This window comes from Trachypithecus francoisi, unplaced genomic scaffold (assembly GCF_009764315.1).
Source record: "Trachypithecus francoisi isolate TF-2019V2 unplaced genomic scaffold, Tfra_2.0 Lachesis_group6, whole genome shotgun sequence".
Taxonomy (NCBI): domain Eukaryota; kingdom Metazoa; phylum Chordata; class Mammalia; order Primates; family Cercopithecidae; genus Trachypithecus; species Trachypithecus francoisi.
Genome location: NW_022681471.1, coordinates 116,602,932 through 116,616,934, shown reverse-complemented (window position 1 = coordinate 116,616,934; position 14,003 = coordinate 116,602,932). Strand labels below are relative to the sequence as shown.

Sequence of the window (14,003 nt, the reverse complement as noted above, 5' to 3'; positions counted from 1 at the left end):
GCTTCTGCCAGTTTAGAAGTTAAACATTCAAATTCCTATTTATTTAATATCTTTACCATCAGATTTCTTAAGTAAATATTTTTATTGACATGTCCTTTCAGAAGGTATATTATATCTATATGTATTTATATCTATATGCACGAATTATATCTATATGTCAGTTACTTTTTATAATGTAAACATATTAGTATAACTCTACCCAGATGGAGACAGAGAAAATTACTAACACCCTGGAAGCCTTCTTATGCCCCCTTCCAGGCTTTATGCCACCCCCCACCCCAAAACCAGTTCTGACTTCTGTCACCAAAGATTAGTATTGCCTTGTTATTATCGAATGTTACATAAATAGAATCATTCCTTTTGTTTTTTAGCTTTTTTTGAAAACAAATTTGAAAAATGAAAAATACCAGTTATCCCTTCTTTGAATATTTCAAAGAGAAATATTCTCTTTGCCATTCTCTAAAGCTGCCGTGTTAATTTTGTCCACATATAAGTACCTAAAATGGCCATCTCATCCTGTCAACCAATTTAGTGGGGTATAAGTCACCAGAATTAGTTCAAGCCCCTAATAACCTTAAGACTAGCTGCAGTAATTATATTGCTCTATTTTAGTCTTAAAAAGTTTTCCTTCCAAATACTGAACTTAAAAGTTAAAAAAACGTAGAAGAAGAAACTTTAAAACCAAAAAATTAGAGTTGAGGCTCTTTGCTGATACAGAATGATTTTTTTTTTTTTTTTTTTTTTTCTTTGAGACGGAGTTTCACTCTTGTTGTGCAGACTGGAGTGCAATGGCACAATCTCGGCTCACTGCAACCTCCACCTCCTAGGTTCAGGCGATTCTCCTACCTCAGCCTTCTGAGTAGCTGGGATTATAGGCATGAGCCACCATGACCGGCTAATTTTGTATTTTTAGTAGAGACAGGGTTTCACCATGCTGGTCAGGCTGGTCTCGAAACTCCTGACCTCAGATGATCCGCCCATCTCGGCCTCCCAAAGTGCTGGGATTACAGATGTGAGCCACCACACCCAGCCCCGAATGATTTCTTAAGATCTTATGTCAAGTGGGAAGAAAGCTAAATTCTGGCTATTATGTGTGTACTACTATGTGGGTAAAATAAAAGGAGCAGATAAAGATATGTATAGAGAATATCTATGGAAGGATGCCCAAGAAACTGGTAACCCAGGCTGCCTCCAGAAAAGAGAACTGGGTCTCTAGGGAATAAGAGAAAGATTAAAAATGTATATTCTTTCAAGTGAATATCTATGTAATTAAAAATATACTTTAAATTTTTAATTATATTGTAAAAGTGATTTGATTAATGATAAGTGCAGGGTACAAAACTGTGTGTATATTTTGTAAGAGAAAATATGTATTTAGGATATTCAAGAAAGGGCTGGGATCATATATACCAAGAGGAAATGATAATGAGATTATAGGTGATTTAGATAGTCTTTTTTTATTTCCCAAACTGTGTTTACTTGATATCTGCAATGACTGTGTATTTCTTTTACGAGGAAAAAAATAAGGTTTTATTAGAACTTAAATTTTACTTTGTAATGTTCTTAACAATCCTAAATTTTATTTCCTAAGAATTTACTGAAGTTGGACCCAGCTGACAGATACTTGACAGAACAGTGTTTGAATCACCCTACATTTCAAACCCAGAGACTTCTGGATCGTTCTCCTTCAAGGTCAGCAAAAAGAAAACCTTACCATGTGGAAAGCAGCACATTGTCTAATAGGTAAATATTCCCTTTTAAGGAAATACAGATGCAGTGTTGGTCTTACAAGTAGGTGGAGGAGGTGGCTGCTTAAATGATGCAATTAGAGAAGAGAAGGAAAGCCCTCTTTATTCAAAAATATCTTCCTTATGCTTATTGCATGATTCAGAACCACAATTAAGGAGTTGTGTGGGTCTTAAAGACTTTCTTATCTTTAACTAGTATATGATGGAAACCTATGCATTCCCTGGGAAAGGTAGCATTGGGTTAGCAACTAAGGGGGTTTACAGCCTCAAGAGCTAGAATATTCTGTGTGAATGAGACCCATCAGTGATGCCTGGAGGAAGAAAGATGGGTGAAGGCAAGGGGATTCCTGGAGAGAGAAGAGGATGCCAAATACAGATGGTGGATGGAAATGTACCTAGTGTAATCTTTGTGACTGGACCAAGTAGATCTGGCTCTACAGAGGGGTCTTGTGTTTTTATTGCTCTTGTCTTTTAATCATGAGTTGCGAAATTAATTTTTCATAAGAATAAGAATATGGAAATAGTAAAGTCAGTGATTAAAATTGTTACTCTTTAAATATGATTTTTCAGCATAATTTTTTCAAAGCCTGTTTCCTGAAAAACACACACACGGGATTTGGGCCATACAATCAGGTTGTCTTTCAGACCTGACATTCCTCAATTCTGTTGGTTGCATGTCCAAGAGGACAGTGTCCTAGTCATGGTCTCCCTGTTTTCCTTCATCTCCCAAGAGGCTGATCTTGTCATCTGGGGTCATTGAATTATGGAAGATAGGAAATAGTTTCTCTCATCTACTATTACAAGATAAGTAGAAAACAATGATTCTTTATTTTTATTTTTTAGTTTATTTAGAAGACAGGGCCTTTGAGCTATTGCCTAGGCTAGAGTGCAGTGGCATGATCATAACTCACTGCAGCCTTGAACTCCCAGGCTCAAGCAACCCTTCCACCTCATCGTACTGAGTAGCTGGGACTATAGGAGCATGCCATCATGCCTGGCTAATTTTTTAAATTTTCTGTAGAGATGGGGTCTTACTGTGTTGTTCAGGATGGTCTCAAACTCCTGGCCTCAAACAGTCCTCCTGCCTCAGTCTCCCCATGTGCTGGAGTTATAGGCATGAGCCATCGCATCTGGCTGAAAACAATAATTCCTAATATGAAGCTTTTTTTTTTTTTTTGAGACAGAGGCTCGCTCTGTCGCCCAGGCTGGAGTGCAGTGGCTGGATCTCAGCTCACTGCAAGCTCTACCTCCCGGGTTTACGCCATTCTCCTGCCTCAGCCTCACGAGTAGCTGGGACTACAGGTGCCCGCCACCTCGCCCGGCTAGTTTTTTGTATTTCTTTAGTAGAGATGGGGTTTCACCAGGTTAGCCAGGATGGTCTTGATCTGACCTCGTGATCTACCCGTCTCGGCCTCCCAAAGTGCTGGGATTACAGGCTTGAGCCACCGCGCCAGACCGCTTTTTTAATATAAATGTTCTTCCCATCCCCAACCCCAAATTTTCCTTCCATATAGAACAATTGTTCTTTTTTGAGACAGGGTCTTGCTCTATTGCTCAGGCTGGAATGCAGTGGTGCGATCATGGCCCACTGCAGCCTCTGCCTTCCTGGCAAGCGATCCTCCCACCTTAGCCTCCTAAGTAGCTGAGATGGCAGGCATGTGCCACCATGGCTGGCTAATTTTTGTAGCTTTTGTGGAGAATTCCTATGCTCAAGCGATTGGCCTGCCTCGGCCTTCCAAAGTGCTGGGACTACAGGTGTGAGCCACCACACCTGGCCAATCAGTTGTTCTTAACAGATCAGATTTTTGAAAGCTCAAGATCTGGTACTATTTAGGTCTGGGAGAGCATCCATAAATTGATGATAACCATTTATCATATGTTTTCTCTGCTTAACTGTGATAGTGTAATTGTATTTTAGAGCTGTTTACTCTTCTTGAAAATGACTGGTTTCAGTTTGTTTCCCCTTACATCTTATGGACCATTCTTAGCTGGCTTTCTTTGTTTGTTGCCATGAAATTTTTAGGACACTAAGTCAAGGAATAGGAGTCATCATTTGGTTGCTCCTTTGCATTTAGGAGGTGCAAATTAGTCCTGTGTCTTCTTTGGGGTTACTCTCAGTTCAGGTGCTTTTATCTCCCTTCTACCTTAATTGTCTCTTAGCTCTTTAGTTTACACCGAAAAATTATCCCAATGATATAAAGTTCAGTAGACTGATAATAAGTTTTTGATTTGTGCTATAGTGATTAGTGATGTAACCCATACTGTGAAAAAAGGCTGTGTATTTGTCTTCTAGTGACTCACTTGAGAGAGATTTCTTGGAGTTAACCAGTGGGGACCTGAGGCTCTCCTTGGGAACCTCTTTAGGGATCTGTTAAGGAAGATGTGCTTGGTGATGATGTTTTCAGCAGATACAGAAGATATGATTTGTATGGGTCCTTGAGGAGTCCTCCCAAGTCCCCTTTTGAAATAGAGGATAATAGAAATTATAAGTAAATTTAAAATCTCTGGAAGAATTCATTTTCAGGTCTTGACACTGTATTGAATATATTAAAGAAAAGGTCTTAAATGCTTTTTCTAGGAATGATCTTACCACATTTTACATGTATCTGAGGGCTTTTGCTCCACAGTGGTCTATGGTCCATACTTATTCCATGGAAACTTTTTTTTTTAGAGACATTAATTCTAGCTTGAATCTCAACACAAACGATGGCTCCCTAAGACTTCACAGGACCGTTTTAGAGATGCTCACAGCACCATATCACATTGGTTGCCACGTACAAACTCCCCTGCCTTGTATCTGGAGACACAAACATGCTGTTGCATACCTTGTCTTCTAAATTCTTTCTCTCTAGGAGAGGCAGTGGACTCTTGTGTTACTTAGTCCCTGCCTATCTCCTCAGGCTCTGCTGAGGTTCTGCTCACCATGGACACGGTGCCATGGTGCATCAGCTGCCCCACACTGCCACTCTCCCAGTCCTGCACCAGCCTTCTCCATCAAAATGTAGCTTTGCACCTTCGACATTTGCTTTTAAAACTTACTTTAACTAAATCATCATCTATCCATCCATCCATCCTGCAACTATTTAAGAAGACTTTGTATGCAAAAACTTTTTAACTAGTTGGCAGTTTAACACAGATTCCTTACAGTTGTGTGTCAAAGAGATCTATGGAATTTTCAAAGCTGTTTTTTATTGTCGCGCTTTGGCAGAGCTCTGATGCAAAGACAGTATCATGCCCTTTCTACATAGGCGTTATGTGCAAAGCTCAGTAGTTTCCAACTAATCCTAAGACACAAACACTCAGAATGGCAGTTTAGGCTCTTTGTACACTTATGGAAAATGTAAAGCTTTGACACGTTTTACCTTAACTGGATAACCTCTCTTTTTATGTTAGAATTGTCTCTTACATTGCTCTGAATGTGTTCTTCCTAAGATCCACAAGTACGTTTCTGCTCAACATTGCTAACAGTGTTTCTAAGAGTTCGAAAGGCTCAAGCAGCTGCCTTTGCTGTTCTCTGTCCCTTTTTGGTCTTCATGAGCTGAGGACGTTTCCCATATCTGTACATGTTATCTGTTTACAATTACTATTTCTAGGCCTGAAGGGGAATGGGGATGAAATAGGGTTCTGAGAGTCCAGGGAGAGCTGGACCTGGGCCGGAAGAGCCACCCTGTAGAAGCTGTCATCTAGAAGGACACAGCCACAATCTGAGTCAGGGTACAGATGCCTGCAGGGAAGGAGCTGGAAGACATCCCCCAGCCCCTCTCTCCTCTTGTCTTGTGATGCCTTCCACTGCTAAGCCCAACCAGAAGCTAACTGGCTAGGAAGCGTGGGTGACAATCTGCAGCATTGGGTTCCTGAGGCCCAGGGCCGGGCTGATGGGGGTGGAGGACAGATTGGAGGTTGGGCAAATGGAGAATAACCAACACACTTAGATCTATTTGTGGATGAGACAGTCTATCACTAGGTTTGAAAAGTCACTGAGATACTTCAGTCACCAAGATATAAGTTGGCAAACAACTCAATGGTTTAAAACCTGATGCCTTTAGGATACAGGGACTTTATTGATCTGGGGATAGACTCTGTTAATATAATTTAACAGAAAGTGAAACTTAGCATTTTTTTCTTTGTAATTCCTTTCTAGGTCTGGGTTTTGCCATTTAGTACTCCTATTTAAGTGTCCTTTTATTTAATGCTATAATTCTAATGACCTAACTGGAAGAGATTAGTGAGTACATTCAGGAGATGAGGCCCCCTACACTGTCACAGGCTTGCTTGATATCAGATTTTTTTTTCTTTTTTGACACTCTCAGGTAGCTTTCTGGCAGAGATTACTGACTGAAAGGTAGACTAGGAAATGGGTCCTTATGTTATTTGATGGCTGAGCATGCAGGTTCTCATGGGGAAAATTGGAAGTCAGAGTTTCACAGACTACCATTCTACATGAACAAAAAAAGTGACTTCCAGTTAGTGTGTCATGGGATCAAAACACTCCCAAATCAGACCATCTGTAGCAATAGCAGTATTTGCAGCAAAATTTTTTGAATGCATAGTAAAACCAGAATTGTGTAAATCATTATTCATTTTTAAACATTCTAATCTGTCCCAAGCTACAATTAGGTCCTTTCAATAGTCACAGTAGCACAAACTGGCCTTGCTATGGTGTCAGGTTCAGCTTCAAATAGAGAACAAGATTTTCCTCTGGATTTATATTTTGTATTTTAAACCAAGTGTGAAATGAAGCTTTAAGTCCTAAATGAGGGCTCAGTCCGTCTAGGATAACGAAGTGTTAAATAAAAAAGAGAATAATTGTGTCTTTTGGAGAGAAATGAACTCTTTCAGATCTCTGTAATCGAGTATAGTACAGGATTCCTGTTTACTGTACAAGGAGATATCTGAAGAGCCCCAAGTAATTGCCACTTCTCCAAGACATAAGCGTTGATCATCATGTTTTCCAACAACCTCACTGGACAGTTTACATTTCTTTTTAGAGGGTCATTTTCTTTTATTAAGTACATTGCTAGAATTCTCATTCTTTGATTATGCAGGCAAAAGAGATATTGGTGTCTGTGTGTATGTGCTGTGAGTATATATCTCTGAGGCAGGCTACACGTTTTACAAATAAAAATGAAGTTCAAGAAACAGTAACCTTTAACTCTAAATGTTGTCTTCTGACATTCAAGCAGACAGAAGAGTTATAAAGAGTTGATAGCTCAGCTCTCTTCTTAGCAGTCATTCTATCACAAACACTCATACGAGTACAAACATCGTGAGAGCATGTTTTACCAGATTATCATTTAGAAACTGTTTTGACAGCAAGTTAGCTGAGCATTTAGCAGTGCCAGAATAATTTCATCAAGGCCAGTGCTTTGTTGCAGAGTGAGTTGGTCTAAGAAACTTAATTGCTGTTGATAGGTTACTTGTTATTTGAAGGCACATGCTTGAGAGAATTAATGTTTTTAGTCTTCCAGGTGTTCAAGTATTTGTTCTTTCTTTTTAACAATACTTTTTGTGTGTTAGCTATTGAGGGAAACTGATATGCTTCTTTTGTTTTTAACATAGAAACCAAGCCGGCAAAAGTACTGCTTTGCAGTCTCACCACAGATCTAACAGCAAAGACATCCAGAACCTGAGTGTAGGCCTGCCCCGGGCTGACGAAGGTCTCCCTGCCAATGAAAGCTTCCTAAATGGAAACCTTGCTGGAGCTAGTCTTAGTCCATTGCACACCAAAACCTACCAAGCAAGCAGCCAGTCTGGGTCTACCAGCAAAGATCTCACCAACAACAACATACCACACCTTCTTAGCCCAAAAGAAGCCAAGTCAAAAACAGAGTTTGATTTTAATATTGACCCAAAGCCTTCAGAAGGCCCAGGGACAAAGTACCTCAAGTCGAACAGCAGATCTCAGCAGAACCGCCACTCATTCATGGAAAGCTCTCAAAGCAAAGCTGGGACACTGCAGCCCAATGAAAAGCAGAGTCGGCATAGCTATATTGACACCATTCCCCAGTCCTCTAGGAGTCCCTCCTACAGGACCAAGGCCAAAAGCCATGGGGCACTGAGTGACTCCAAGTCTGTGAGCAACCTTTCTGAAGCCAGGGCCCAAATTGCGGAGCCCAGTACCAGTAGGTACTTCCCATCTAGCTGCTTAGACTTGAATTCTCCCACCAGCCCAACCCCCACCAGACACAGTGACACGAGAACTTTGCTTAGCCCTTCTGGAGAAATAACCGAAATGAAGGAACGCTGGACTCACGTCGAACCACAACCAGACATTCTAAGACAATGGAGGAATTAAAGCTGCCTGAGCACATGGACAGTAGCCATTCCCATTCGCTGTCTGCACCTCACGAATCTTTTTCTTATGGACTGGGCTACACCAGCCCCTTTTCTTCCCAGCAACGTCCTCATAGGCATTCTATGTATGTGACCCGTGACAAAGTGAGAGCCAAAGGCTTGGATGGAAGCTTGAGCATAGGGCAAGGGATGGCAGCTAGAGCCAACAGCCTGCAACTCTTGTCACCCCAGGTACAGTTGAGCACCTTGACCAAATCTGGTGACCCTTCAGGGGAAGGTGGTACAAGGGATGTGATGAGGGTCTGTCTATAATTTTCCCTACTACAGGACATCGTGCTTTTCTTGATAGGATGCATTTAGGGAAGCAATACTTGTCCTACTCTCTATTTTTTTGTTGTTGTTGTTGTTTGTTTTAAATCTATTTAGATCAACTATTGAGTACTCAAGAAAAGTCAAATTTTGTTTTTAGTAATATTTTTTTTTCTTGAATGTTCCTTTCTGGAATATTTTGTTGAGAGAATCCTATTTTGATTTATTACAGAATTCATCAGCTGTATAGGTTAGGTTTTAGTTTTTCTTAAAATACAGTGTGAATTCATGAGTATTTTCTCTGATCTCTCCAAACCACATTTGCTTAAATCAACAGCTTTTGCTAGTACCTTACTCAATATTTTAACTGAATTTAAAAGTTTTAAATTTGTCCACTATAGATAAATTTAACTTCATACCAGGATAAATGTTAATTTTCAGTCTTTTGGATTGTTTCTAAATCTTAAAACAGTATTTTTAGCATAATGCTTCCTCCATCTTACTCATCGTCAGACTCTAGAACTGACCTAACCTACTTAAAAGAAGTAGCATTCCTTCGCTTGAACCTGGGAGGCAGAGGTTGCAGTGAGCCGAGATCACGCCACTGCACTCCAGCCTGGGCAACAGAATGAGACTCCGTCTCAAAAAAAAAAAAAAAAAAAAAGATTACTTTCTTACAGTAGAGCGTGTTTTAAAAATAATGTTCTCATGATTTCATCTATAAAGCACTGTCCCCAGTGCCTGGCACAAAGTAAGTATCTAACAAATTTTAGTTATTTCTGCTGCTTCTGTGACTGTGGAGGCTGATATTTGGACATTGAGCACCTTTTCTATGCTGGGTGTTCCCAGGCACTCAAAAGAGTTTTGAGAGAGCTCTTGCACTTGAGAAACTTATCTGCTGTTGGGGAAGATAAAGTGATACATGATAACAATGAAATAAGTAAGACTAAAGTCAATATGGCACTGGCTATAAATAGGAATTGAGAATAGAGAGAGGTCATTGTGAGCAGAAGTAGTTAAAAATGGCTTTATGGGCAACTGAAGGTCTTGCTCTGGGCTGGGATGTATAGACAAGCTTTGAATAGGCTGAAGAGTGAAGATATGTTCAGGCATGTCATGATCTAGGCAACATGAAAAGCTCTAGCTAGAAAGATGAATAGGGTCCCTGTTGTCTTAAGTGTGTGAGCTGGCAGGGGACACTTGTCAACAGATAGGCTGTTCCACTACTGCGAGGTTACATTCTGGCTGCTGTGCTAGAGGCATGCCACTGTGCCAAGGGAGCGAGACAGTACAAATTGTGAGTTGTGGGAGCTCCTAGAACAGGTGGCACCTGAGCAGAGACTTCCGGGAAGGTTGGGAAGAAAGTGACAGTGACCTCAGGAAAGAGGGAAGAAAAGAGCATTAGAAGGAGAAGGAAGGTAACAGATGTTACACAGCATGGTGTGCTTTGGGCATTGCAACTTGTTCCACTTTGCTGGAGTGAAAAATGCAAAATTTGGAGTGGCTTTTGCAATAATTCAAGCACGAGGTGAAGAGAATATGTTTGGGATTAAGTTAGTGCCAGTGGGAAACATAGTGGATCTTCTACTCAAAAGTAAAAACAACAGGATTTGTGATTTGAAGGACTGAATATAGGAAAAAGGAAGACTTCATGGTTTCTTTTCTAGGACCTCCTGTTTGGAGTGAAAGAGAGTAGTTTTGAAGTCACCTAATTCAACCCCTTCATTTCACAGATGAGCATGTCGAAGCTCAGAGAAATTGGGTGAGTTGTTCCAAGTTTATTCAACTAGTTCAGGATGGAGCTGGGATTATGAGGCAAGCTTCAGGTGCTGAGGCCAACTGCTTGCCACTGGTGTCTTGCTGACATGTTGAGTTTGAAGTGACCTTGGCTTCTAAGCAGAAGTGTGCTCTAAGAGGCTAAAGAGATGGTCTGGCACCCAGGTGAAAGGAGAAAGCAAGAGGTGCCCATTTGCAGAGGCTGGAAGTGGAGTCAGAGGAATGGTCAGAGGAGCCCTGAGGAGATGCTGTCAGGAGAAAGAGCATCCAGAGCCTAGAAAGATCTCCTGGCGGCTTCCCGTAGAGGAGACATGGAAGGGAAAATTGGGTAAAGTGTGCTAGCATTCAGCATGGTATAAAATGGAAAAGAAATCAGAAAAACAAATAGCTTTTTAACTTAGAAAAAGTAATTGCTCTCGGCCGGGCGCGGTGGCTCAAGCCTGTAATCCCAGCACTTTGGGAGGCCGAGGCAGGCGGATCACGAGGTCAGGAGATCAAGACCATCCTGGCTAACACGGTGAAACCCCGTCTCTACTAAAAAATACAAAAAACTAGCCGGGCGAGGTGGCGGGCGCCTGTAGTCCCAGCTACTCAGGAGGCTGAGGCAGGAGAATGGCGTGAACCCGGGAGGTGGAGCTTCCAGTGAGCTGAGATCCGGCCACAGTACTCCATCCCCGGCAGAGCCAGACTCCGCCTCAAAAAAAAAAAGAAAAAAGAAAAAGTAATTACTCTCTGAGAATTCCAGGAAAAGAATTTGTGTGAACGTGGTGGTCATAAGCGAATTAAAAACAGTTACTGTGGGCTAAGCACAGATCTGTTACGGACTGCGAAAGCCAGTTCAGGAGGTTCAGTGCCCAGCTACAAGAAAGTACAAGTTTAAAAGCACAAAGGTACCAGAAGGCTGGAAAGGTAACTTAAGCTGTGAGTGAATCCTAGGAATCACTCCCATGCAAAGTGTTGGGCCACCCTCAAAAGCACAGAGACTCTTACTGAGTTTATATTAGATGTTAATAATTTGTTTTCTTAAAATAATTTTTGTAGAGGCCTTTGTAAAAAGTACAGGTGGTAAAAGTCAAATGAGACATTTTCATAAAATAGAAGGAAGGCTATGTTGGATGAATTCCTGCCCAGAATCCTCAGAGTACATTTGGGGGATGAGAGGAAGAAAAATAATCATATTTTAAATCTTAAATAAAAGGTTTTTGATATATCACATAGGCTTAAGGTAATGCCCTTTTCTGTGCATAATATACAGATATACAATGCAGCGAACTCCTTGTAATGACTTGGTAATTTTCTTCCTTAATCTTTTTTTCTGATGATAGAAAATGGTGTTTTTTCCCCTCAGTGAACACCATTGTGGACCGAGTACTGTTCTTAGCTTGTGACTCACTTCCTTGAGAGAAAAAGATAGTGGTATGTCTTTGGAGATGAGCACTATCATGATTTGGCTTTAGAAAACACATGAAACATAAGTTCTGTTATCCTAGAGAAGATTAAGATAAGAATTTAAGCACATAAACTATAGTAGTTAGAGGATTTTAACACAGAAATTATTAAAAGGACTTATTCTATTCCTTGATATATTCAAAAATCATTTATTTTCGTCTGACTTTGCCATATAAGTCCTGCATGAAAAATACTTTTGGAACTGCACAGTTCATTTTGGAGAACTCAGACTTAAAATCTGCTAGAGAAATTTCAGATAAACTAGTAGAATTCCTAATCAGAGGGCCGCTCAGAACCATGACTGTCTAGATATTAGAAGGGTAATTTTTTTTTGTTTTTTGTAATTAATTGTAATTATTTTCAGACTAATTTGTTCCCTGCTTGCCTTAACGTTAATGAGAATTTTACTTTCCATCTGTGTGAAATTTGACTTATATTACATTCATCAGATTATTCACTTTTATGGGACTATTTGTATTTTAGCCAAATAACATTTTTTATTTTAGCTGGTTATGGTCCTAGTTGTACCAAATAAAGACCATGATGAGTTCCATCCCTAGGAACAGGATGCTCTTATAAATCCTTTTAAATTTTACTTCTAGCCTGGAGAACAGCTCCCTCCAGAGATGACTGTGGCAAGATCGTCGGTCAAAGAGACCACCAGAGAAGGCACCTCTTCCTTCCATACACGTCAGAAGTCTGAGGTATGTCACAATAAAATATGCCTGTAAACATTTGTTCAACATCATTACTGCCTGGCTTTTAAAATGTATTAATATCCAATCTCCCACAAATAAGTTGAAGTGGCATATAAAGTAAGTAGTTTTCCTTGTGGCATAATTTTGAGTTTTCTTTCAAAAAGATCATTAAGTCAATTATAGACTGATTAGGTACTGTTCTACATTTGGGCCAGGTGGCTCACACATGTAATCCCAGCACTTGGGGAGGCTGAGGTGGGAGGATTGCTTGTGTCCAGGAGTTCAAGACCAGCCAGGACAGCATAGCAATACCGCATCGCTACAGAAAGTTTAAAAAATTAGCTGGGTGTAGCAGTGTGTGCCTGTAGTCCCAGCTACTCGGGAAGCTGAGGCAGGAAGATTGCTTGAACTGGGGCAGTCAAGACTGCAGTAAGCCATGATTGCACTACTGCACTATAGCCTGGGCAACAGAGTGAGACTCTGTCTCAAGAAAAAAGTCATAGGCAATATTCTCATCAATGTGTGGCTTAACTTTTATAAATTTCTTTCCTGCCTCAGGGTGGAGTGTATCATGACCCACACTCTGATGATGGCACAGCCCCCAAAGAAAACAGACATCTGTACAATGATCCTGTGCCAAGGAGAGTTGGTAGCTTTTACAGAGGTAAGCCCACCCCCGGCACTCAGCAGGTTCCCCTCTCCTCTCTCTCTCGCTTTATGTGCACACTGCTTTCACCGACTCAGGCCAGCGGCCTTCTCACCTACACTGTTGCCTTCCAGCGGTTTCCCTGCCTCTGCTCCTGCTAAGTCAGGCCCTCCTGGCTTCTGAATTGGCCTTGAGTAGCCTCTTAACTGGTCTCCCTATCTCCAAGGTACCCATCAATATAGTGACTGGAGCGATCTTTCCGAAGCTGTGTTCTGACCCTATCACTCATTTCTTTCTGTCAAGCCATAACATACTTATTGATGTTACCTATGTGTCTGGCACTGTTCTGGCTTAGAACTTGTTGGTGAACAAGACATCCAAAGTTCTCCACCATCACGGAACTCACTTCCTCGGGAGGAGGGATGGACACTAAACATAGTAATTATATAGAACAGTAAAAGATACTAAGTGCAACAAGGGGGAAAAAAATAGAGCAAGGCATCCCATTGTCCACCCCGCCCCACCCTACCCTAATCCCCTATTGCTCACCTGTTGAGAGTCATTTGGTGGCTTCGCATTGGCATCAGGACAAAATTTGAATTCTCTAGGATGTCATTCCAGACTTCCCATGGTCTGGCCCTTGCCATCCTCTCCAGCCACTTTCTCCCCCACCCCCCCGGTCTCTCTGGTACCCAGCCTATGGGACTGCACAGGCTGTGCCCTCCTCTGGCCTGTAATGTACTCTTCCTCCTGCTGGAGCAGCTTGTCTCTGTCCCTTTCTTTAAGGTCCTCTTCAGTATAATATCTTCCCACAGTTTGTTCCAGAGGGAGTGAAACGTCTTCTCCGTTCTGTCTGTCGCACCTTGTCTGTAACTCTGATGTAACACTGACCACATTGCACTGATTCTTTGTCTGTCGTTCTCTCTCACAAGGTTGTGAGCCCCTCAGAGACACTCAGTTCTCTTCATCTTCTCTTCTTTTTTTTTTTTGAGACGGAGTCTCGCTCTGTCGCCCAGGCTGGAGTGCAGTGGCGCGATCTCGGCTCACTGCAAGCTCCGCCTCCCGGGTTCACGCCATTCTCCT

General features: G+C 41.4%; 1 protein-coding gene across 1 annotated transcript in view; it reads left to right on the top strand.

Annotated features, from left to right (window-relative positions):
- CDKL5 (cyclin dependent kinase like 5) overlaps window positions 1-14,003 on the top strand; it is a 230,783-nt gene that overhangs the window by 172,826 nt on the left and 43,954 nt on the right. Inside the window, 5 exon segments of the mRNA XM_033201021.1 lie at window positions 1,592-1,743; window positions 7,308-7,966; window positions 7,969-8,273; window positions 12,179-12,280; window positions 12,833-12,938. Of these exon segments, the coding sequence (XP_033056912.1) occupies window positions 1,592-1,743; window positions 7,308-7,966; window positions 7,969-8,273; window positions 12,179-12,280; window positions 12,833-12,938 (1,324 nt within the window).